Raw genomic sequence first — 26,747 nt, 5'->3', positions numbered from 1 at the left:
TTTGCATACAACAACGCAGTCCATTCAGGACCTCAGGGATCGGAGGAGGGCGGCACGCTCACGAGCAAGACGCTCCCTGAGCCCTGAGTTTTGAAAGGATTCTGGCCCTTCTGGAGTGAGGATGCTTGAGTCTCAGCAGGATCCTGGCTGCCTCTCTGAGCCAGCAATTAGCCCAAATGGGCAACAGCCAGCAGAGGGCTATATAGCTGTGGGCTTTGGGAGGAGGCTTTGTGGAAGCAACTAGTCACTTACCTGACGTTCTAGCATCCACTTCGGCTTTTGACTTTGGCTTCTGGACTCCCTGACTTTGGCTTTGACTTCTGGACCCCCTGACTTCGGCTTCTGAACCTCTGGCCTGCGATACCTGGCCTGTGATTCGGTTTTGGCGCCTTGGACCCTCTTTGCTCACCGGCTACAGACCCTGGGCTGCCCCTGGACTTTGCCTGACCCGGCCCCAGCCCGTGACATTGGGGCTCTTTAGTTTGGAGAAATGATGACTGAGGGATGACATGATAGAAGTTTACAAGATTATGCATGGGATAGAGAGGGCAGAGAAAGAAATACTTTTCTCCCTTTCTCACAATACAAAAACTTGTGGACACTCAATGAAATTGCTGAACAGTCAGGTTAAAACGGATAAAAGGAGTACTTCTTCACTCAAAGGGTGATTAACACATGGAATTCACTGCCACAGGAAGTGGTGGCAGCTACCTGCATAGATGGTTTCAAGGGGGGATTGGATCATATGGAACAGAGATCCATCAGTGGCTATTAGCCACAGTATATAGATAGAACTCTATATCCGGAGCAGTGATTCTCTATATACTTGGTGTTTGGGAGGGGCAACAGTGTGAGGACTTCTGGTGTCCTGGCCCCACTGATGGACCTCCTGATGGTACCTGGGTTTTTTGGCCACTTTGTGACAGAGTGTTGGACTGGATGGGCCATTGGCCTGATCCAACATGACTTCTCTTATGTTCCCCCTCCCTCATCAATTTGCTTTCTTTTCGCCTTTCATCTCTCTGTCTTTCTCCCTCCCTCCCTCCCTCCCTCCTTTCCATTCCCTCCCTCTCTCTCTCTCTCTCTCTCTCTCTCTCTCTCTCTAAATGTGTAATAATATATAATTGCACATTGAAACAGGCGGGGACATCATTGTCATCGCAGGAACTGGTGGGCCAGAGGTAGTCCAGCTGCATTCATATCTTGCGACTCTCAAACATCTGATGTTTATTCTATGTGACTCACATTAAGCAAGTTTGGTCAGCCTTGCTTTAGGACATAAGAGGTGACACAATCAAATTGATTTGTACCAGTCTGGTGTAGTTTCTGACCTTCAAGCACTCTTAGGACATAGAAATATTGTTGTACTTTATTCTTTCCATAGTCCTGAAAGTCAGGCTGTCCAAAAGATTCCTTTGCCATACATCTTACAGACCTGGCAACTGCAATGCTTAACTCTACATTGTTTGTTTCAACAATGCCCTATTAAAAATTAAAGTGACTTATTCAATCAGTATTAGTGTTTCTCAACAGGTGTTTTCTTATATCTATTAAAACATGACAAGAAATCAAAACTGAGGAAACCCAAAGAATTGTGCATTTCCTATCATTTTTTGTTTTGTTTTGTTTGCACAATTCTTTGGGTTTCTTCAGTTTTAATTTCTTGTGAATGAGCTTAATGGAAAAAGTTAGCAAATGAACATGTAGTTAATAGTGTGTTATTGTTCACATAATCACAATAGCAGTGCCCAGATAAAGCTCTCTGCCTTTAAAGATCAAAGTTGTGCTCTGTGCACTTTAATTTCTTTACCCTCTCTAAGATAACTTTCTAAATAGATGGAATATTTCCTTCTGTCATACTGTGCTTATTAAGCTGGGTTTTGGACACAATGGCCTTTTGGAAACTGTTTTCTTACACAAAGCTGCAGAACCAGTTCTCATTTCAACCTGTAACTGGCCTTCCTCATTTTAATGCAAATTGCAATAATGAAAAGAAAATTAGATCTATTTGTATAGCAATACAAAAGCTTTGTTAACAATGCTTTTTACTAACACTCCCCATGTTCAAGTGCACAGATTACCTGTATTCTATTGTTGTGCGATAGTGTTTGCTTACATAAGGGAATTGATGTTCAACATTTTTATTTGAGATCCAGTCACTCATCTATTCACATACTGAATATCTCTTTTTAATCAACAGTATGCCAACCCCAGGAGTTGTTAACTTTATTCTTCCCGTGATTGTTCTTTAAGTTAGTCAACTGCATTGGAATATCCATTGTAAATAGCCATTTGCTGTTGAAGCACTAGAGACTGGTTACTTTAGACAAGGTGATATGCTTTGAATAATGAAAATAGCTTTAATGAGCTACTGTTGTTTATTTTTCACTGGTCTAATTGCTTATGTTCAGTAAATAATGTTGCATCTGTTGTGCACAATGGGAAATGTCAAAACAAAAAGATAGAAAGCAGGTGCTTGAGAACAGAAAATAGAAAGATGTAATAAAAATACACCTATTTTCAAAAAGTGGAGTACGTTGAATAGATAAAAGATCAAAAGGGTAACATAATTTAAAGTGTATTTGTGTGTTACCTTGAATTTAAAATTTCATTTCTAATAATTATAAGATTAACTAATAAACAGAATTATCCGTCAGGATTTAACACATTGAAAAACCTTGTGTTTTGGCTCTTATACTCTTCCAGGTGCAGACACATGCACGCACGCACACGCACGCACAAATACAAAAATATCCCCAAAAAGTTTTTAATATCGTATATTTTATTCAAAATGCTATTTGATTTCCTGCCATGTAGATGTGTAGCCCCTATGAAGGTATACAAAGAATACATAGGCTGGTTCCACATGGCATGAGAAAAGCCACCCTTGGTGCTAAAGCAACAGCAGGCAGGATAGAGGCCAGGGGGCTAGAGTCCATTTTCCCCATCCCCACACAGCTTGCTATTAGTACCACCTCTCCCCCCTCCTTTTCCTACATCATGTTGGTGCAAAAGCTCCAATGTGACAAGAATCTTGCCACTGCCCTCCCAGACTGGAAATCCTCCTTAGCTCCCAGCAGCTGAGCCACAGCTCACTTGTTAAAGGCACAAAAGCACACTGGAAGGAGGGAAAAGCTGGAGCATAGTGCCACCATTTTGAAGGTAATATTAAGCTTTGCCCTCTTCACAGATTAGCTGTGGACAGAGCTTTGATACTGGCTCTCCCTGCAGCTGGCTTGCCATTTTCTTTTAAAGTCAGAGCAAAGGGGGAGGGGGTCATTGTTATGGCTTAAAAGAGAAAACCCTTGGAGCCCCCCAAGTCATGCTTGAAAAGAACATGGCATCCCACTAAAGTGGAAGCACGCTGTGTTCCACCTGAGTAAAGATCCATGTATGAAAACAGCTACAGAATCTGGATGGGGTGTCTTGGTTCAAATCATTTCTATGCAAGTTTCAAGTCGAATACAGAAGACTATCTTATCTGCTCTGTTTTCTTAGTAATGGTCAAGAATTTTGCCTAGGAGGAGGTTACGGGTTTTTCATAAATTAATTTATTTGTGTAAATATTAATGGTTTTGATTTTATGCATTAAAAAGCAATTTGGCACTTGACAATTATTACCTCAATCAAAATTTCTTAAGCTCTTTCTGTTCAACAATTAAATTACCTATCACCACTATGCAGTAAACTATAGGTTTAATAATGTGCTATAAGGGGAGGATTTATTTTAATTAGTTGTTTTGTGGGTTGTTATTAAGAAGTGAATGAAGATAGATGCGTCATTGAGATAAAAATCATAGAACTGTCATGAGAAAAAAACTTCCACCTGAAATAGGAAGACAGTTGAGACAGTGAACAAAGTCCTTTCCCAGAAGGGAAGAGAATAAGCTGGTAGAAAGCTGAGTTGGTAGAATGTACTGCATCACAAGATTGCAGGTGGAGGATCATATATTTCATTATCCCTTTAGTAAAAACGTCCTTGCAAATAGAAAATCAGCGCAGGAGTTGAAAGTGTTTCACTAGAACAGTGATACTCACTCACTGGCGGCTACCTGTGGCTCTTCTGAACAATTTCCCACAATGATGCACCTGCATTATGGTTGCCAGCCTCCAGGTAGGACCTGGAGATCTTTCACTTTTACTACTGATCTCCAGCTGGCAAAGATCAGCTCCGCTGGAGAAAATGTCTGCTCTGAAGAGTTTATTCTCTGGCAGGGGTGGCCAAACTTGCTTAATGTAAGAGCCACGCAGAATAAAGGTCAGATGTTTGAGAGCCACAAGATGTCAGATGTAGGAGGGAGGGAGGAAGGAAAATAGATGGGGATGGGAGGAAAGATGGAAAGAAAGCAACTTTAAATGCATTTTCCAAGCTGCCAGCTGGTTTGGCTTGGAGAAGTGATTTAAACAAATGCCTTCTCCATGTCAGCCAACTGAACAGTGGTGGCTTTGAGAGTCATACAATATGTGTGAAAGAGCCACATGTGGCTCCTGATCTGCAGTTTGGCCACCTCTGCTCTTTGGCACTGTACCATGCTGAGGCCCCTTCCCTCCCCAAACCATTCCCTCTCCCAGATCCACCCTGAAAGTCTCCAGGTATTTTCCAACACAGATCTGGCAACTCTAGCACCAAACAGGTAGGGCCATAAAAACACTAGTGAGCAACATTTAATAGAATATGTTTTCAACAAACAAGGCAAGATTAAAACATAAAGGATCCAGCAAGAAACAACAACGCCTCCTAATGCAGCTGCCACCTGGTTCCTACTCTACCTGGCCCTTCCAGGGGCCAACCCATCCCTCCTTGGCTGAAGGATCCTTTCCTGCTGGTAGCAGCTTCTCTGCCACTCAGCTCCTGGGAAAAGGACACCTTTCTTCAGTGGGGCCCTATATTATTTCTCTCATGGCCCAGCCTCCTTGGTCATGATTGGCCTTTCCCCTCCAATTTCACTAGGCCTTATTGCAGGGCTGGAGGGAATCTAGGACATGTAGAGTAGACCCATAGGGAAAATCTCAGCAAGGCCCCAGGACTCCAAGTAGAAGGCAGAAAAGTAAATAGTGTATGAGTTGTTGCTACGGTTGCCAATCCCCAGGAGGCAGACAAAGAGAAAACCATGTTTGAAGAATTAAGTTATACCACTAATTACTATTCTTCAGAAATATCATAGGCTTTATGACATAATTATTGCTCACAATCATGAAGTAAAACTGTATATAGTTACATCTTTGCGAACATACAAACAATGGCTCTGTGAGCTATACAAACTTTCATACAGACATGTAAATACCGGGTCCATTGACACAAAAATAATAATTTGCACACAATTAATTACAACAGTGCCAGAGTTTCTTATCCAGAAAATGCAATATGTAACACATTTCCGGTAAAAATACACGTGTTTAGATTGCGAGTCTCTTCGTCTGACAAAAGCTAATTTTTCTGGAACTGAATATGAAAAATAATAAGGAAAAATTATAAAGAAAAAATATAACTCTATATACTCACTCTATAACAGTTACAACATCAATTTTTCAGTCAATTAGAAACTCACCCACAGCTCAATTCAATTCATTATGTGTGTATGTCAGTTCTCACAAGGCAACAGTTCTCTTTGTGCGGCTGGCTAGCTGCAGTCTGGTAAAGATTAAACCTGGAACTGAATAAAGATTTATGTAATAACCCTTGGCTTTTCTTGAGTTAAAGAATAATTCAATCAGAGACCTGAAAGTCAAGTGAAAAATGACCAAACCTTACCCAGTGCTCTGGTAATTTTCAATACCACTAATTAGTCCGTTACTCAGAACGGCACTGTCAGTTCTCTGTAGCGGCAAAAGCCATATCGTACTTCTTAAGTCTTGCCAGCTGGGCGTGAGACTAATTCTTAAGGGGAAACCTTTTATTTACAAGAAAGAAGAAAGGTCCATAGTAGCATAGAGGCCATGAGGACTGATGGTACCAAATTTATGAATAAAGTAGGACTCCTTTTGCAAAAGGATTTTTTGTACCTCCTTGATGTCATAAGGATTAGAAAATTGCAGTTTATAAATAATACCACATCTCAAAGCCTTGGGATCATGGTTGAACTCATTCGTATAATTTACAATTGGAGCTTCTAAAACTTTAAGTTCAACACGAGAAAGGTGCTCCAAAAAGCACACCTTAAACGGTCGCATAGATGATCCTATATAGGATAGTGTAGAGCAAAGACACTGAACATAATAAATAATCCATGAAGTTTCACAATTAGAAAAGTGCTGTAATTGCCAAATGAAACTATTAACGGTGACTGCCAGAGAACCACTACCAGTCAGAGTAGATAGTACAGACTAAAGATCTGAGTTAGTGAAGCAGAACCAGATGGAAGTGACATTGTAACATTTCAGTTTATAGATGGAGATGCCGTAGATTGAATTGGGGTCATATAGACACATGACTACTGAACTGGGGCCTTCTAAGTGACATGGAGCATGTGCATATGCCTGGCTGTTGAATTGCCAAATTGCTGCTCCTGAGGATAGGAGACCCATAGGAACAGTATGAAGGGGGAGTGCACTGGAAGGGAGAAATTGGCAAAAATCAGCCCACCCTTCCATCAGCAGAAATCCACCAACAGATCCAGCCCCATATCTCCCAGTTTTATCTGTAAGGTTTCTTCTTGTGGGAACAAGGAATCAAGGACCCTGCAGTCCAGTCTGGTAGCCTGATAGCACCATTGCCAGGAAGATGGGGACCAGTATGTCCTAAGGTACAGAAGTCCTTCCCTGGCATTTAAACCCAAGCACTTGTACAAGAATATCTAGTACAGCCTAAGTGCCCAGAGAGAGCTACAAGATATACATCCAGCCATTATTAACAAGAGGTTGCCATTCCTTCCTCTGATATAAGTTCAGACTACCCAAAAGCTTTTGAGCAAATGCCTTCCTGACTATAGAAGCTGAGACAGCAATTTAAAATGAATCAGATGGTAATCTTTGTAAATATGTCATCCCCTCCCCCCACTCTTCAGGCTATTAGACTATCCTTAGAACAGTCTTTGCCTCCAGAGCCTAAAGAGGAGAACACTGAATCAGTCAGTAAGCTGCGCATCCGGACACCCAGTGGAGAGTTCTTCGAGCGACGTTTCCTAGCCAACAGCAAACTACAGGTCGTCTTTGATTTTGTAGCTTCCAAGGGATATCCGTGGGAAGAATTCAAGCTCCTAGGGACTTTCCCCAGAAGAGATGTAAGTAAATTAATGTTATTTGGCATACGTATTCCATGTATTTATCAAATAGTGGGTGATTCACCCCCAACATTTTGTCAGTTGTCATAAGTACTCCAAATGTATAACAGTTGCATTTCTTGTGACATAATATCTGATGTTCTACAGTGATGATCATGATACAGTACAGGATTAATGCTGTTTTCTATGCTGTTAAGGAGCCATCATCTTAACTGAATCTTCCCAAGCATAAGGATAGAGATGTATAACACTTTTTCATTCTACCAGGGGTGGATTGGGAAAGCAAAATGGCTGAGGGAGAAAGGACCACATTCTTTCCATGGCTCCACCCCCAAAGGAGAAAGGCTTACTATGGGCTGACTATGGGACAGTCTCAGGTGATGTGAGGAATCTCTCATCTTGCATGCAGCTGGCTTAGGTAAGGCCAGACTGGTCTCATTTGTGGCTGGCCTGAGTGAGGCCAGATTTATCTTGTGCAAGGACAGCCCAGGCTAGGCCAAGTGAGTCTTGTCTTACAGATGGTAAGCCCAGGCAAGGCAGCCCCTGCAGAGGTAGGTAGCCCTCAGCCTCTCAGCCCACCAGGACTTTCCCCAGTGGCCTCTGCATTGTACTTGATTAGAGCATAGCTAAAAGTGAAGCTGATAATGTTACTTGCTGCAGAATGATGTTTGAAAGATTTGACTTTTACAGTTCAGATCTGTAGTTCCAAAGGAAAAAATTCTTGTTGTTAATGAAGACTTCTCACATATTTACCTGTAAATGGATCTCAGCCCCAAATTGACTGCCCCAGTTCTAGCATTCAATGTATTTGCACAGTAAGAATTGTTTGTTGACCTAGCATTGCTTGTGGTCTTCATGACAAACTCTTGGGTTCAGTGATTCACACATAGAGACATAGAGACTTTGTTCCATTTCCACAGGATCTTGTGCAACACAGAGTACTTTCTTCCTTATATTTTATAGTGCCCAGAAATTGGTTATACAGTATTTTGTGCCAGCAAAAAATGCAAGTGAGGATACAGTAAGTAACTTAGCACAAGTGGCTACCATGGTGTTTTTCTTATGTTTCTGCTTGCTTAAGAGTTCTAACACAATCAAAAAATTGTGCTGAATCCAACACAATAGATACTGAGAACAAGTAAATCTCTGGAGGTGCCACTTACTGAATGGAAAAATTGTGCCTGAAGAGAAATAATAGATGCCTTGCACCACGTAACCTAAGGTGTTCAACTAGCTTGCCCCAACCAGAATTATTTTGTGTGAAATTTGCATTTGTAGAAAGATCTTAGAAACAGAAGCATCATATGCATGCTCTCTTCCAGTTTAGACAAAATGCTATCTTTTTTGATAGGTTCATGAACTAATTACGGATATTCTGTTTGAACTTACTATTGTACTTGTTTGGTCATGTATGCATCTGCCCACCTGGTGCACCTTGAATTCAAATAGTATGGTACCTCATATTTTTTCAGTTTTCCATGTAGTGATAAAATTCCCAAGATAACTGCTTTTACTGTCCCTATTTTACCCTGAAATAGTTTACTAATATGAGCCTTCACTATTTTTTTTGTAAAAATAAAAGCTATGCCAACATTTTTGCACTGTGATTTTCTGAACAACCATTTGTAGCTTCTGGATTTTCATACTGCAAGTAAGCATAATATCTGTTATTTTGTAGGAAATATAGAAATCCTCATGGAAGAAAAATTACAAATACAACTACTGTAAATCCCAATTCATGCAATGGTTTATGCAAATTAGAAAACTTCTGCATACTAGATAATTTTTTATATATATATTTTATATATATATTCAGAATTTTTTATATATATATTCAGAATGATTCAATTGGCATTTGAGTTTTGATTTTTAAGTGAGACACTTAAGAAAATTCTTTTAATTTATGTGTGAAAAATAAAGGAGGAAAGATAAATTCCTGCTCTTCCTATCCTTGTATTCCTGTCCCAGCTAAGAAGCCATCCAAAACGAAGTGATGGCATTCCATTTTCTCCAGAACTTCCCACTGTACTTGATCAGTGTTCTAACAAGAGTTTTAAATCCTGCTTCCTTTTCCTTCAAAGCCTTTCTATAGCATGTCCCTCAGAGGAGCAGATTCTTCTATTACTCGATAAATCAGACTTCTTAAGATGCTGCTGTATTTTGTATGAGAATCTGTAAATCCTGCAGAACAGCTGTCTAATTAAGTCCTGATTACCATTTTTTTCAATCTGTATGAGGGTGATCTGCTATCATAATGTAACATCAGATACTTCCTTTTAATTACAAAGTTAAGAGTCTCGTCCTGCAACACTCTAAGTCTTTCTTGCAAAGTTGAGGTTTTCAACTTTGACAAGCTTTTATAAGGAGATAAGGACACTCCAGGACTAATCTCATAAGATTCTGCTTGATTAAACAGTTGTAGATGTTAACCGTTTCTTAAATGTGATGAAACACATGGTTGCTGGTGAGCTGCCTTATGCAGCTGATTTTCGAATAAGTCCTATAGCATCACAGTACATCTTTTTATTAGCTTATATCAATTTTAGATCTCTCTATTTCTTTAGGTCTTACAGTTGGCAGCTGTATTTTAATCAGGCCAAAATGTATAAGGCCAATGGTTTTCAGCATATAAGTAAGCCCCTGACTGTATGAAGTCTACAGGAAAGGGAGAGCCTGACATCTGTAGTAGTACTACAGAACGCTGGTCCATCTAGCTCAAACATTATCTCCTCCAACTGGTAGCAGGTCTCCAGAATTGGCAGCTCTTGCAAGTCTCAGGTACAGCAAGGTCCTTCCAGACATTAGCTTCCTGACACTCTTTACTAGGGTTTGAACCTGGAGCAATCTACTTGCCGGGCAAGTCCTCTGCCACTGTGCCACAATCTCTCCTTATAGTTATCCCTATTCTGTTTTTCCCATTCACCAATTCTGCAGCATTCAGTCTTTTTGTAACTGATACCTTTTCTCCAGGTTATACTTTTCCCTTCTCAATGTACTTGTGTGTTGGCCTAAGCGAACTTCATGATAACAGGTCAAAATTGCAATGTACTCAGTATATTACAGACGGCTTTGGGTAGAGTTAAAAATAACTGTCCCTGTAAAGATATGTCAGTTTTCTTTTGTCAATTCCTGTTTATTACTCCTTAAGGACTTCCATATCAAAACAAAAGAGCACCCTGCAAAAACGAAGCATTGATGTTTTTTATATTTATTTAATAATCTTTCTGAAAAAAGAAAACGTGTAATGCAGATGAGTTGGCTCTTGCAGACAGTCTTAAGTGCCAGTGAAGGAATCCCATTATCCGCTAATTAGGTGTAGCCACAGCTAAGCATGTAATCTCATTTTCAGTGGAACCAAAATGGAAGGAAAGACATTCAGGAATGGCTGCCACGTTATGGATCTTCCACTTTTCAGGAAGCAAATTGAAATAAAAGTTTTGCATTTACAGCATGATGTTCTCACCTTTAAATGTTTGAAAAGATTCAGCTAACAGTTTGCATGCAGTCTCAGCATAATGTTTCTACCCCCTGTAGTTTTTTTTAATGTAGGTTTGTTATTGCGGCTTCCAGAATGTTGCCTTTACTTTGTCTTTTTAAAAAGAAGAGCATTCCAGTAAGTTAGATCTGACATTCCTATGGTACATTCCTATTACAGAACTAAATTTTGTACTACAAAATAAAGAGTAACCCTAAAACTGTATGGATCTCTTGTATAGACTGAGCCACAGCTTTGGTCATCCCAGTTTAATTCTGTTTCTATAGTAGCATTCTGGTAGATCAAGAAGAAAGTATCTGGTCATGCTCATCAGTCACATGGGACAAAGATAATCACACCAAGAGAAGATAATCAATCCAGTCAGTCTCTTTTGCATTGCCAGGTAGTACATGAATGGATTTGGCTTCCAGCTGCATAGGGCATAATACTCTGATGCAGCTGCAGTTGTAAGGCCGACTGGCAGAGCAGAGTGCTATTGGGAAATAGAAGTTAATGCTGTGCCAAATATTTGGGACAAACATTTTTTACATGAAAAAGGAGATTTTGAAAGGGGCAAAAACATTCACAGAACTTTCCCAAAGCTTAACATTTTTTTCCTGTTTACTACCCCTCTTGGCAGTAGTGTTAGTGCCATGCTTTAAATAAAGTGTTTTTCCTGTGGGCTGAGTGATTCAAGCCAATCAGAGATTATGTACCCAGCGTTATAAAGGTATTTTCCACATGATGACAGGTATGTTCAGTTTTCCTGTTGCTGTGGCTACAAATGCAGTACAACAGCATTGGGACTTCTACATGGCACATAGATCTTCTTCGTGGTCTCTGTGCAGTCCCACATATGGGTTTATCCGCCAGGATCGGGCCCACCTCGGAGAATTCAAAGCAATCCTTAAGCGTTAATTTTGGCGGGCCTTTCCCCGCGTCCTGGGGAGGAGGCACCGTCTGCGCATGCCTAGACGAGGGGGAGGCGCCCAACCCACTCAGTTTCTTCTTTACCGCCGTCCGGAGAACACCTACTTCGCTGATCTCCCCGTTTCATTGCAGTCCTTTGGATCTCTACTTTCTTCCGCTCTCTTCACGTCCTTAGCTCCTCTTCATTCTTCATCTGGTATCGTTTAAAAAAAAAAAAGATCTGTCTCTATCTTTCATTTTTCGTTCCCCTTCCCCCCCCCCCCCTCTGGGCGGATGGAAGGGAAAGAAAAAATAACTTTCAAAAGGTGCGTTCGCTGTGCTGCGAAAATCCCGTCCACTGACGGACATTCTCTCTGCCTCTTTTGCCTGGGTGAGGCACACCGAACAGACTCCTGTGTGCACTGCAGCCAGTTCGGCAAACAAGCTAAGAAAAACCGCGCGGCAAGACTCAAAAGCCATTTGCTAGAGTCATCACTACGCCCAGTAATGCCGCATGCATCGGGTTCGCAGACCCCTCCGCCTTCCCTGACTCAAACGGGAACGGCTCAACCGGTTGCTTTGGTGGCTCAGGATCCCAGTAAGCATAAAGCCGGTAAACACCTGAAGAAGTCTGTCGAATCTAAAAAACGGCATCGTATCGAATCGACCTCGAGAGACCCCTCGGATCGGAAGTCTCCCAAGAAGCCGAAGACACATAAAGCTCCTGACTCGGCCTCGACAACCAGACCTCCGACGCCTCACCCGACTACAACCATGATGACCTCGATTCAAACTACTCCGGCTTCGAAGTCGACTTCAACCCCGGCCATTACGCCACTGGAAATTGTCCGCATCAGCTCCAGATCACCGTCGGTGCACAAGTCGCTGCCTGATCAGATCCTAGGTACCGAGTCTCCGGTTTCCACTAAGAGCCAGCGCCTTAACATCTTAGACGCACACTCCTTTCAGGAAGTCTCCAACCTTCGGCAGACAATTACGACCCCGTTACTGACCAGAGCACCTTCGACTCCGAGAGAACCCTCCCTGCACCTTCGAGAAAGAAGATCCAGGAGCCGTCACAGAGACCGATACTACTATTACACCCATTCGAGGTCGAGGTCACCATCTCCTCGTCGGTACCGTAGATACCGTAGGTCGCCCTCTCCAGGCCTCTACAGACATCGCACTCGAGAGCGCTCTCGGTCCTGTGAAGATTCTCAACTCCGAGAAGCGGCGTATTATCGAGATCAAACTCGTGAGGACATCCGCCCTCGCTATCGAGATGCCTCTCCGCGTCGTCAACACTCTTACCACAACCACCACCAACGGTATCGTGAATATGTTGCACTACCAAGAAAACCCTCTCCAGCTGCTTCTACGGCTGTCGAACCCGACAAACAACGGACTCTACTCCATGCACCAGAACAAGTCATCAAGACCCCAGAAGTCGCTACCCTTGACGACTCAGAAGCAGAGCAATCCATATCCTCTCATTCCTCAGCTTCTGACCTTCATTCTCCGGCATCAGATATAGCCAAGCCGGCTGACCTTTCACTTTCTGAGGGACCTAAGTCCTATTTAGACTTGTTATCTAATATGGCTAACTCCCTCAACGTGAAGCTAACAACAGACGTGCCTAGGGTCTCAGACGTGGTCTACGACCTAGTACATGCAGACCTCCCGGTGGGCTCATCATTTCCTATGCTTCCAATACATCTGGAGACATTGAAAGAAGCCTGGGACGGGGGAACCACGCATGCGTCAAATCGGTTAAGACGCTCCCAGAACGTACTCCCGGAGAAATTTGTTATTAAGCCATCGAAGAAGAGAGATAAACTTCTGAAAACAGTTTGAAATATTTGTGAAAGGAAGCAAGACCTGGAGGGCATCAATCAGAGTGAGTCTTTGGAAGTGTGATTTCTTATCATCTCTTTACTCTCCGCTCCCTGGGAGGAGGCCAGAAAGCGAGAAGAGAACATGGCGACTAAAAAGGAGCTGAAGGATTTAACACAGCTCATTGCTTCTTCAGAACAGAATGTAAGGGGCGATATTAAAGCTCTTAAAACAGACCTGAGACAGATGGCTATAGAAATTAAGAATATAAAAAAGGTGGCTGATAAGGCAGCCAAAAAAGCTCAAGTTAATGAAGACAAAATTAAAGAGCTAACGAGCAAATTAGCGTTTGTAAGCGATCGTCAAAGGAGAAGAAACATTCGCTTATCAGGCATCCCTGAAGAGATTACACAGAAAGACCTTGAATCAAAACTACTGGAATGGCTTGAGCGATATGATTTAAGGATACAAACGGAAGATATAGAAAGAGTACACAGATCTCTCCGCCCCAAGCCAAGCCTGGGAGCAAAGCCAAGGGATGTTATTATGGCTTTTGCAAGAGAGAAAATAAGGGACAATATTTATAAATGTTTGAAACTTCAGAAGGATTTACAGTTTGATGATAATAAAGTTATAGTAAGACAGGACCTCTCTCCAGAGACACTCCAGCAAAGAGCAATACTAAGACCTTATACGCAAAGGCTTGTTGAAAATGGAATATTATTTTCATGGGGCTACCCGGCAGTGATTTTGGTTTTTAAAGAAGGCAAGCTGCTGCGAGCTAAAAATCCAGAAGAGGCAAGAAAAATGTTGGAGAGATTGGGAATCAACATGAGGCCGTTAGAACCAGGAAATGTGGAGGAGCAAGAAGACGAGCAACAGGAACCTTGTGAGAACACTTCAAGTAGCAGTGAAGAAGAAGGAGAGTCGAGTCAGACACTGCAAAGCAAGCCAAAGCGTTTGAGAAAAGACACTGGGGGCTCTTAGTAATGAGAGTCTCCAAGGAAATTTAATATTGCTTTCAATTTACTTTAAAAAAATCTTTTTTTTTTTTGGAATAAGATGGCTTATAGAGAAATATTGAAATGAGTTATATTAATTAGATAGGGAGGAAGGGAAAGGAACGTGGACCCCAACTTAGCAACGAAGAGGTCAGGAGGTTATGCCACCTGTACACCCTTTGAGGGTTCTTCTTCGGGGAGGGGGAAGGGGAAAGGTAGTGACCATCAAAGTAAGAGAGGATAGAAATGAGCACATATGTATGAAATTTACAAAGGAAAATGGTTGAGACAATTAAAATATTATCTTTAAATATAAATGGGTTGGCTTCAGATTTAAAAAGGTATAGATTGAAAAATATGCTAAAAAAACAGGGAATAGATATAGTGTGTCTCCAGGAGACCCATAAAGGTAAAAAAGATAAAAAACCCCTACTAAACTCTACACTATGGGAAACAAGGGTGGAAGCAAGAGGAACTAGGAAGGCAAGAGGGGTAGCGATACTTACACATTCTAGCTTGAAGTTAGAAGTACTGGATCAAATATCTGATTTAGAGGGAAGATATGTTTTTTTGAAATTTAAGTTGAATAGTAGGAAGTTTACAATAGTATCTATCTATGCCCCAAATATGGGTCAGGTAAGCTTCTTAAATAAGGTATTCCAGAAATTGCAGAACTTTTATGAAGGGGATGTGGTAGTGGCAGGGGATATGAATTATGATTTTAAGAAAAGTAAAACCTTGAAATTTAAGAAATGGAAATTGAAAGATGTGTTCACATATGAAGGGAACAATTCTCAACCTACATATTTCTCTAATAGATTTAAGACTTTTTCATATATAGATTATATTTTAGTAAAGGAATCAAATGAGTTAGAGGTGATGAAGGCAGTAACTGAGCCATTATGGATTTCGGACCACGCTCCTTTAAGGGTGCAATTTAGAATAAGTGAAGAGAGAAAAGAGTTTACTTGGAAATATAAGGCATATCTGCCCTTGACAGGAAAAGATCGGATGGACTTAAGAAGGGATATAGAATGCTATTTTAGAGAAAATAGGAATTCAGCCACAGAAGGAGTAGTTTGGGATGCGGCTAAGGCAGTTATAAGAGGAGCTTATATAGCTAAGGAAATTAGAATTAGAAAGGAAAATAATAAGGAAAGAAGTAGGATAGTAAATGAGATTAAACGAATACAGAAAGACCTACAGGGAAATTATAATAGGCAGTCATATGAATTATTCAAAAAACTTAAAAAAGATTTAGAGAACTTGGATTCATTATCTATGTGGAAAAAGGATATATTAGTTAAGAATGAGTACCATAGAATTAATATAAATACAATGAGAAGAATGGCGAATTATTTAAAGATGAAAAAGGAAAAACAAAAAATTGGATGTATTAAGGGAAATGGGGATAAACAATTTTTTAAAAATGCTCGGATAAGAGAGGAATTTGCTACATTTTATCAACAACTATTCAATTTGGGAGAAAACCAAAGATTCGAGGAACAGCTAGATAATAAATTAACGATAGAACAGAGAGAGAGCCTGAATAAAGAAATTACCCGGCAGGAAATAATAGAGGTATTAAAAAGGTTAAAAAACAGGAAATCCCCTGGTTTGGATGGTTTTACGGCAGAATATTATAAAGAAATGGCAGAGTTAATAATACCAGAAATGCAAAGTTTATTTAATTATATTTTAAAAGGGGGGAAAATACCAGATTCATGGAAAAAAGCTGAAATTTTACCAATTTTGAAGCCTCAGAAGGATCCCCTAGAAATAAATTCATATAGGCCAATTAGCCTGATGAATCAAGACTATAAAATATTTACAAAAATTCTAGCTAATAGACTAGAAAAATATTTACCAAACTTGATTAAGGAAGATCAATATGGTTTTGTTAGAGGTAGATTTATTGCAGATCCATTGAGAAATATATTGAATGTTTTGTTCTGTAAGGATAAGAAAACTTTGGCCTTGTTAAAATTAGATGTGTATAAGGCGTTTGATACGGTAAATCACAATTATTTAATGCAGGTATTGGAAAACTTTGGTTTTGATGGGCCCTTTTTAAATGTTGTAAGGGAAATCTATAGGGGGGGTAAAGCAGTAATTAGAATAAATGATGGGCACTCTAGAGAAATTTCGATACAGAGAGGAGTAAAGCAAGGTTGCCCATTATCTCCTTTGTTATTTGCATTAGCAATTGAACCCCTAGCAGATAGGATACGAAATAGTGGTAGAATTCAGGGATTTCAAATAGGTAAGGAAGAATTGAAATTAAACCTTTTTGCGGATGATATTTTGTTGACAATAAGTAATCCACTGCAGGCAATACGAGAATTGTTAGTTATTTTAGAAGATTTTAAGTTATGTTCGGGACTTGGAATAAACATTAAGAAATCAGAAATAATGTTTATTAATGTAGGTGGGGAAACCAAGAAGGCAATATTAGCCTTAACGGGGATGAAATCAGGAGTTAGCAAAATTAAATATTTAGGAGTTTATCTTAATAAAAATATAGAGAGGCTACAAAAAATGAATTATAATAAGGTGTGGTTAAAGATTTTAAAGAAATTGAAGGAATGGAAGAACAAAAATTTGAGTATCCTAGGGAAAATTAGAGCAATAAAAATGTTTATACTCCCAAAGCTGCTATATTTATTTCAAGTACTTCCTATAAGATTAGATCAGGAAACGATAAGGAAATGGGATGAACATATTAAAAATTGGGTCTTTGGTCGGAAAAAAGCAAGAATACAAAAAAAGTTGATATATATGCCCCAAGATGAATTAGGATGGGGAGTTCCATATTTACAAGCTTATTATGATGCAGTTCAGTTGAAAGCACTGATGGAGTTAGAATGGAGGAAAGGGGATAAATGGGTAAGACTTGAATCTGCAGTCAATAAGGGAGCAGGTAGTAGTGGAATTTACACGAGAGAGATAAAAAAGGTAATGATACAAACCGAAGGTCCAAGAAAAATAGCTTTAATTGTGTGGAAGAGGTGGAAAAAGATCTTAATGCCTTTAACCTCGAAATGGACCCCACTTAAGGATATCTGGGAAAAAGAGATGAACCCAAAATTCTATGAAGAGCTGCAAAGGGAAGATATAATAAGAGTCAAGGATTTGTACAATAGCCAAGGGGCCTTATTACCACTTCAGGAGTTGAACTGTAAGATAGGGAAACAATATTGGTTAAATCTAATGGGATTATATCAAACAATCCGACAAGAAAAGTATAAAGATGCTATTAAAAGAGATGACAATTTTATAGAAAAGGCACTATATGTGGATGAAAGGAAGAAAGGACTGTCAGGGATTATTTACCTTGAATTGGTAAAAGATAAGGAGTTCATGTATAGAACCTTAAAGAACAAATGGAATAAAGAAAAACAAATAACTGATGAGGAGGTGAATAAGTTAATGATGAATTTGAAGAAAATTAAGATAGAGAAATATAGAGAACTTGAAAGGAAGATAATCTTGAAATGGTATAGGACGCCGGCTCAATTGGCATATATGATTAAAGGGATGAAACCAAATTGTTGGCACTGTAATGCAAAAGAAGGGTGGTACTCCCACTTATGGTGGGAGTGCCCCAAGGTTATAGAGTTTTGGGGGAAAATTCGGGGAAAAATAGTGGGGGCATGTAAGTTTAATATTGATATAGATGGGGAGTTGTTATTTATGGGGGTACTGGAAAACAATAACATTGAGAAACAAAACCAGAGCATTTTCAAAGCAATGATATTAGCAGCACATGCAGTGATAGCATATGGTTGGAAGGAGAGCTTAAAATGGACCCTGGAAAGATGGAACAATTATTTGTATGAATATATACAATCAGACATATTAGAATGTTTAAAACAAGATAAGATATGGGATAGAAAAATTGAAGAGATAAAAGAGAAATGGGATATATACTTCTCATGGGTATTTAAGGGGGAAGCCAACAAAGCTATATTTGAAAAATTGGGAAAAGTGTGCTCATGGTTAAAAATTTAATTGTAACTTTAGTATGGTCACTTGGTGGGGGGGAGGGATATAAATAGGGGTAAAAATGGTGTCATAAGAGAATTGGAAATGTATTCTATGTAATGTAATATTTGAGACACAATAAAAAAAAAAAAGAAAGAAAGAAAGAAGCCTGGGACAAACCTGCCTCTGTACCACCAACGTCTAAAAGGGTCGAAGCACTGTATAAAGTACATGCTCCCGAATCTAAGGTTCTTTTCAACCATCCTGCCCCTAACTCTATGATTGTCCATTCGTCATCTAAATCCAAACAAACGAGACATCCTGTTCCTCCTGAAAGAGAGGGCAACTTGACACCATCGGGAGAAAAATATATTCTCTCACCACTGCCACTACCAAAATCCATAACTATATGGCATACTTCTCCGCGTATGCATACAACCTCACTACTCAACTAAATTCTCTAGTTTCGGCACTCCCTGACGATGCACGTAAGCAAGCTACCCATGCTCTCCAAGAACTCTCTAGAGTTAGCAAGCAGCAGATAAACACCGCTCGTCACGCAGCTCAGTGCTCCTCTAGAACCTTAGCATCGGCTATCGCTCTACGCAGACATGCTTGGCTCAGGTCTTCTTCCCTGCAACCGGACATCAAGTTCAAAATCGAGGATCTACCATTTGACGGACAGGGCCTGTTTAACGCCACAACTGATGATATCCTCACCAGTGTAGATGACAGCAGGAAAAGGGCCAAGAGGCTAGGAGTTACTCAGCCACAGTCATCAACCTTGAAGCAAAGAACTTGGAAGCCTAACTACTATAAGCGCTCCAGATCTCCTCCTCAAAGTGAGCCCTGGAGGCGTAAGCCTCCCCAGACAAAACAGCCCTTCCAACAGAGGGCACGCACCCAAACCACAAAGAAGACAACGCCGACCAACAAACAGTCTCTTTGACTCCCTTACTCCTCTCCAACAGCCCCAACATCGCACAGACATCAGACTGCAGCCATTCTACCACAACTGGGAGTCCATAACTTCAGACTCTTGGGTCCTCACAATCATACAAAACGGATACACCATCGAGTTCAGTTCGACCCCAAGACACCACAGGTTCATAGCTACACCTCCGTCCCCCCCTCTGCTCCTAAAAGTAGCAACCTTGCTGGACAAGGGAGCTATAGAGCCGGTTCCTCCTCAGTTTCATCACACAGGATTCTACTCCCGCTACTTCCTAGTGCCAAAGAGAGACGGTGGGCTGCGCCCTATACTAGATCTCAGGAAACTCAACCTCCATATCCGTTACAAAAAATTTCGGATGGTCACACTTCAGTCCATCCTCCCTCTCATTCCAGAACAAGCCTGGATGGCATTGATAGATCTACAAGATGCTTACTTTCACCTCTCTATCAACCAGCACCACAGGAGGTTCCTCAGATTCGCCATAGGAAACCAGCACTATCAATTTCGCGCCCTTCCCTTCGGGCTCTCAACAGCGCCGAGGGTATTCACAAAGTGTATGGCGGTGATAGTAGCAATTCTGAGACAACAACGAATCTCAATCTTCCCATACATAGACGACTGGCTGGTCGTCGCCCATTCCAAAGAACAGCTCCAGGCCGATGTCTCTGCTACCCTTTCCCTCTTAACTCTCAAGCTTTCTAAGGAGCCTTTGATGAGGAACTTTATCAAAAGCTTTCTGGAAGTCAAGGTAAACAACATCTATTGGATCTCCTTTGTCCACATGTTTGTTCACCCCCTCAAAAAATGTAACAGGTTAGTAAGGCAAGATCTTCCCTTGCAGAACCCATGCTGAGTCTTCCTCAATAACCCGTGTTCATCAATGTGCCAAGGACAGAATGAGTAGGCACATTGATGAACACGGGTTATTGAGGAAGACTCAGCATGGGTTCTGCAAGGGAAGATCTTGCCTCACTAACCTGTTACATTTCTTTGAGGGGGTGAACAAACATGTGGACAAAGGAGACCCAATAGATGTTGTTTACCTTGACTTCCAAAAAGCTTTTGATAAAGTTCCTCATCAAAGGCTCCTTAGAAAGCTTGAGAGTCATGGAGTAAAAGGACAGGTCCTCTTGTGGATCAAAAACTGGCTGTGTAATAGGAAGCAGAGAGTGAGTATAAATGGGCAGTCTTCGCAGTGGAGGACGGTAAGCATTGGGGTGCCGCAGGGCTTGGTAATGGGTCCCATGCTCTTTAACTTGTTCATAAATGATTTAGAGTTGGGAGTGAGCAGTGAGGTGGCCAAGTTTGCGGATGACACTAAATTGTTCAGGGTGGTGAGAACCAGAGAGGATTGTGAGGAACTCCAAAGGGATCTGTTGAGGCTGGGTGAGTGGGCGTCAACGTGGCAGATGCGGTTCAATGTGGCCAAGTGCAAAGTAATGCAGATTGGGGCCAAGAATCCCAGCTACAAATACAAGTTGATGGGGTGTGAACTGGCAGAGACTGACCAAGAGAGAGATCTTGGGGTTGTGGTAGATAACTCACTGAAAATGTCAAGACAGTGTGCGTTTGCAATAAAAAAGGCCAACGCCATGCTGGGAATTATTAGGAAGGGAATTGAAAACAAATCAGCCAGTATCATAATGCTCCTGTATAAATCGATGGTGCGGTCTCATTTGGAGTACTGTGTGCAGTTCTGGTCACTGCACCTCAAAAAGGATATTATAGCATTGGAGAAAGTCCAGAGAAGGGCAACTAGAATGATTAAAGGGCTGGAGCACTTTCCCTATGAAGAAAGGTTGAAACGCTTGGGGCTCTTTAGCTTGGAGAAACGTCGACTGCGGGGTGACATGATAGAGGTTTACAAGATAATGCATGGGATGGAGAAAGTAGAGAAAGAAGTCCTTTTCTCCCTTTCTCACAATACAAGAACTCGTGAGCATTCGATGAAATTGCTGAGCAGACAGGTTAAAACGGATAAAAGGAAGTATTTCTTCACCCAAAGGGTGATTAACATGTGGAATTCACTGCCACAGGAGGTGGTGGCAGCCACAAGTATAGCCACCTTCAAGAAGGGTTTAGATAAAAATATGGAGCACAGGTCCATCAGTGGCTATTAGCCACAGTGTATGTGTGTATATAAATTTTTTTGCCACTGTGTGACACAGAGTGTTGGACTTGATGGGCCATTGGCCTGATCCAACATGGCTTCTCTTATGTTCTTAACCACCCTAGGTCTCCAAGTCAACACCGCAAAATCCAACCTGGCCCCCACTCAATCCATACAGTTCATAGGGGCTCGTCTCTCTACTGTTGCATGCAAAGCATATCTGCCAACAGACAGAGTGCAACACATCAAATCCCTAGCCAAGGAGATAATTGCACATCGTTCTCAAACAGCCCTCACCTTTCAAAAGATGCTGGGACTGATGGCGGCCACTACTTCTGTTCTCTTATTTGCCAAGCTCCACATGCGTCCTCTCCAGCTGTGGTTTGTACGTACATTTCGTCCCCAACGTCAGCACCAGCTCACTGTACTAACCATGCCAGCTCACATCATTCCTTCTCTGAAATGGTGGACAATCGACCATCACCTACTAAAGGGAATGTCTTTTTCTCAGACCCCGCCCTCTGTGATTGTCACCACCGATGCTTCAAAGTGGGGATGGGGAGCCCACTTAGGAAAACTCACTGTACAAGGCCAGTGGACAGATTACGAAAAATCTATCCACATCAATTGTCTAGAGTTACTGGCAGTTCACAGGGCGCTGCGATCCTTCCTTCCGTCCCTTCAGAGCAAACATATTCAGGTCACATCAGACAACATAGCGACTGTCTTCTACATAAACCGACAAGGGGGCCTCCCTCCACCAGATTGTGCAAACGGGCCTTGGCCCTTTGGCACTGGAGCATTGCCCATGGCATCTTCCTTTCTGCAGTGCATCTACCCAGAGTCCAGAACATACAGGCGGACGCTCTGAGTCGACACTCTATCAACGACCACGAGTGGACCATCAACAGTCGATACCTTCTTCCTCTGTTCCTGAAGTTCGATACACCGGAGATAGATGCATTTGCATCACCAGACAATGCACAATGTCCCCGCTTCTACATGCGAGGCCCTCCGTCCTCACTGTCGGCAGGGGATGCCTTTCTACAAACTTGGAACGGACCACTACACTACATGTTCCCGCCAATACCACTCATAACGAGAGTATTGCAGAAGATTATGGCAGACAACACCAACTGCATTCTAGTGACCCCATGGTTGCCCTGCCAACCATGGTTCACCACTCTCCTCCTTCTATCGAAAGGCGCATTTCACCGATTCCCTCAAACCCAGGACCTACTCTCCCAACAGGGCGGCAAAGTCCTACATCACAACCCTACTCTCCTCCGTCTTACGGCATGGAGAATCAGTTCATGACCTTCCCACCGGAAGTCCGACATATTTTACTCAATTCTAGAAAACCTGCCACTAGAAAATCATACTCCTTCAAATGGAAGCGCTTTTGTGAATACGCAACTCAGCACAGATTCAAACCCGAATTAGCTAACATTAACCAAATTCTGACTTACACTCTGACTCTCTCCAATGCTGGACTCTCCTACTCTTCTCTTAAGGTCCATCTAGCGGCCATTTCCGCCTACCACCCGCGCATCGAGGGCTCCACTGTATTCTCGCACTCGGCCACTAAGGCCTTCTTGAAGGGTATCCTTCACCTTCATCCTCCAATCCGTAAAATTCAGCCTGCTTGGAGCCTATCATTAGTCTTGAGTCAGTTAATGAAGGCGCCCTTTGAGCCCATGGCTTCCATTCCCTTACACCTTCTGACGTGGAAAACTGCCCTACTAGTAGCCCTTACTACCGGTAGACGAGCCAGTGACATTTGTGTCTTCAGGGCTGATCCACCATACACGGTTTTCCACCACAACAAGGTAGTATTGCGTCCTGATCCCACATTCCTGCCTAAGGTGGTATCACCCTTTCATCTGGGAAAGCCTTCCATCTTGCCGGCATTCTTTCAACATCCCACAGATGTGGGACAACGTACCCTGCATAACTTAGATGTACGCAGAGCTTTGGCCTTCTACATCAAAAGAACTAAACAATTCCGCAAGGACAATAGACTTTTCTTGACCTATGCAACCCATAATCAGGGTGCTAAGATCTCAACTTAGAGATTCTCGAAGTGGATTGTATCCACTATTGCACTATGCTATGAACTGGCAAAGCAGCCCATACCTGAGCACTTGTGAGCTCACTCCACCAGAGCTGTCGCAACCTCAACAGCCTTCTGCAAGGGCATCCCGATGGAGGACATCTGCGCTCCTGCGGTTTGGTCATCCCCATTCGCCTCGCACTACGCTCTTGACGTCCGTGCCCGGCGTGATACCTCCTTTGGACAGGCTGTGCTGTGATCGATCTTCGATTGATGCCATCTGTTGTGAGTACAAATTTATTCTTTTGAATAATTAACAATATCTACATTCACAGGTCCAGCACCCGCCTCCTGACAAATAGCTTGCCAGTCACCCATATGTGGGACTGCACAGAGACCACGAAGAAGATGGACAGGTTTCTTACCTGTAACTGATGATCTTCGAGTGGTCATCTGTGCAGTCACACATACCCACCCAACCTTCCCCGCTGCTGGATGATCATATTAATGCACTTACCACACCTCTACGGCGGCGGGAAGAAACTGAGTGGGTTGGGCGCCTCCCCCTCATCTAGGCAGGCGCAGACGGTGCCTCCTCCCCAGGACGAGGGGAAAGGCGCGCCAAAATTAACGCTTAAGGATTGCTTTGAATTCTCCGAGGTGGGCCCGATCCTGGCGGATAAACCCATATGTGTGACTGCACAGATGACCACTTGAAGATCATCAGTTACAGGTAAGAAACCTGTCCTTTCCCTCCCCAGTCCCCTGGTAGTGGTCATCCTCCACCACCCTCACCACCAGGGTTTTTTCCTTTAAAAAAGAATTTGGCAGTTGAATATCCATATAACTTTATACAATATGTGTAACAGGTTCCCAGTTTTCATTTTTTACAGATTAACTCTTTAGCCCCTTTCACTGCAATAATATGCCCTTTCCCTTCTAGTTCCTTATCAAAAGGGATTAGAGATTTACTTTAAACAAATTCAATCTGGTAATTCAGTGGACCTGTTACGCATATTGTTATAACATTATTATATACTGATGCAACAATATTCAAGTTGCCAATTAAGAAAAACGGTGGTGGAAAATAAAATGGCTGCTGTGGGAAAAAATGGTTGCTATAGTGGGGGAAACTGGGAAAATCCAAACTTGCCTGCTCATATGGCAGCTACCCAGACTTTGTTGAAACCTTACCCGAATATTTGGAACAAAGCAGCTTTGGGAAAGATCAGAAAATGTCAGGGAAACCTCAGGAGGTACACAAATGAACCACAATGCTTCAGGGAAGCCCAGCAGCATCAAATCTAGGGCAAATATCCTATGTAGAAATAGCCAACATCATGGAACTACATGGCCAAATATGAATGGCTGAATTATGACATTAATGAAGACAAAGCCTACACATTGCCCTTGTTCTGAGTGGAGGTGTTTTTGATGGTATGGCAACTAGGTTAATGGTCCATCATTTAAATTCAAATAAGATGATTTAGGAGTGAGAGAAGATTTGCGCATGCACACACTCACATACACACTGCTTTCTGGATCAGAACATTGGCCTAAAACAAACATATGGAAGCTTGCTTCTACTTTGGAATCTCTTTCATTTGATCAAGACATGTGGCTCAGTGGTACAGCATTGCTGGCATGCAAAAGGTCCCAGGTTCTGATCCCAGGATCTCCAATTAAAAGGATCAGGTAGTAGGTGGTGTGAGGTGGTATGAAAGGCCTCTGCTGCTGTGACTCTGAGTAGAAAATACTGACCTTGATGGACTAATGATCTGTTTCATATAAGTAGGTATGCCAGGCCTCTTGTCTTCTGGGGTGGGGGGCGGGGGGGAGAAAGGGAAAACATGCCAGCATTGTGCCAGTGTATTTACATCATTTCTGGTGAAAACTGGAAGTGACATGGAGGATGCTCTACCATTTTGCAAAAACTCTTATGGTAAGGGTTTTGCAAAATGCTAGTGTCTGCCTTGTAACTTCCAGTTTTCGCCAGAAGATGCAGGTACCCCAGAGTGCCAGGTCCATCAGTGCCAGATTAAACCCTGTGGAGGCCCCTAGGCAGTCAAAATCTTGGGGGCTTCCTCGCAAATTATCTCAGAGTTGGACTACCCACCCCACCACCCGCAGCCCCGCTGCAGACTGCAGGCACCTTCTCAAAAGCCCCTTTGACAAAGCTGTGGGGAGAGGCAAAGGCAAACTTGGCAATACACCATTGCCAATGACTGCAGGCACCTTCTCAAAAGCCCCTTTGACAAAGCTGTGGGGAGAGGCAAAGGCAAACTTGGCAATACACCATTGCCAATGACTGCAGGCACCTTCTCAAAAGCCCCTTTGACAAAGCTGTGGGGAGAGGCAAAGGCAAACTTGGCAATACACCATTGCCAATGACTGCAGGCACCTTCTCAAAAGCCCCTTTGACAAAGCTGTGGGGAGAGGCAAAGGCAAACTTGGCAATGACACCAGCAAGCAGTCACACTAGGCAAGTCAGGCAAAGAGCGGCTCAGTTTCTGACTGCACATGCAGGCTGGGAGGGCTGCAAGCAGGGGGAAAACCGGGGGGGGAGCTGGCCCGGGGCCCTTAAAGGCATGGGGGCCCATAGGCCAGTGCCTACTTGGCCTAATTGTTAATCTGGCCCTGCAGGTCCTGCCCCCATTTCCTCCCAGAGGTTTATGCTTACCACCTAGCCTAAATATAAGGCATTTCATGTGTTCACTGGCTTGAATACTGCTTGGATTTTTTCAGACTAAAGGAGGGGAAATTTTCACAGATCTCTTCCATGACAAATCTCTGCGTTGGACTCTAGCTATTCCTCAGAGTCCCCCTTTCCCTGGGGTGCAGTCAGACGTACCATTAGTGGCGACACAGCTCTGTCTCACTGACGGATTAAATATGTTCATCCAGACATCCACATCTGGCAATCGAGTATCATCCAGGGTCATCTCGGCTTGCTGTGGATCAATTCCGCATTAATTTGATAGCACAGAAAGTCCAGCCCTTTTTCAAAGAAGCAGCACACAATCGGTTTTTTCCTGTTTGGACAGCTCATGCGCAATACTGCCCCTTGAAATGGTAACTGCCTCTCCCACCTTTTTTTTTTTTTTAAAAAAAAAGCCCCAACAGACATGCGCATTGCCAGATCATCCGGGAATCTGAGGTGATGCTTCTGCTTCTCCAATCAACACAGGATCGGAGGGTGGGGAACGT

At 42.3% G+C, this 26,747-nt stretch overlaps 1 protein-coding gene across 1 annotated transcript in view; it reads left to right on the top strand.

Annotated features, from left to right (window-relative positions):
• The window catches only part of FAF1 (Fas associated factor 1), a 494,563-nt gene that overhangs the window by 431,227 nt on the left and 36,589 nt on the right, over window positions 1-26,747 (top strand). The window contains exon 18 of the mRNA XM_060231799.1: window positions 7,005-7,220. Coding sequence (XP_060087782.1) covers window positions 7,005-7,220 — 216 coding nt within the window. The remainder of the gene's footprint in view (window positions 1-7,004; window positions 7,221-26,747) is intronic.

The sequence above is a fragment of the Heteronotia binoei genome, chromosome 2 (genome assembly GCF_032191835.1).
Source record: "Heteronotia binoei isolate CCM8104 ecotype False Entrance Well chromosome 2, APGP_CSIRO_Hbin_v1, whole genome shotgun sequence".
In the NCBI taxonomy this organism is placed as follows: domain Eukaryota; kingdom Metazoa; phylum Chordata; class Lepidosauria; order Squamata; family Gekkonidae; genus Heteronotia; species Heteronotia binoei.
The sequence above is the reverse complement of the archived record's forward strand: the minus strand, read 5'-3'. Positions and strand labels throughout refer to the sequence as shown.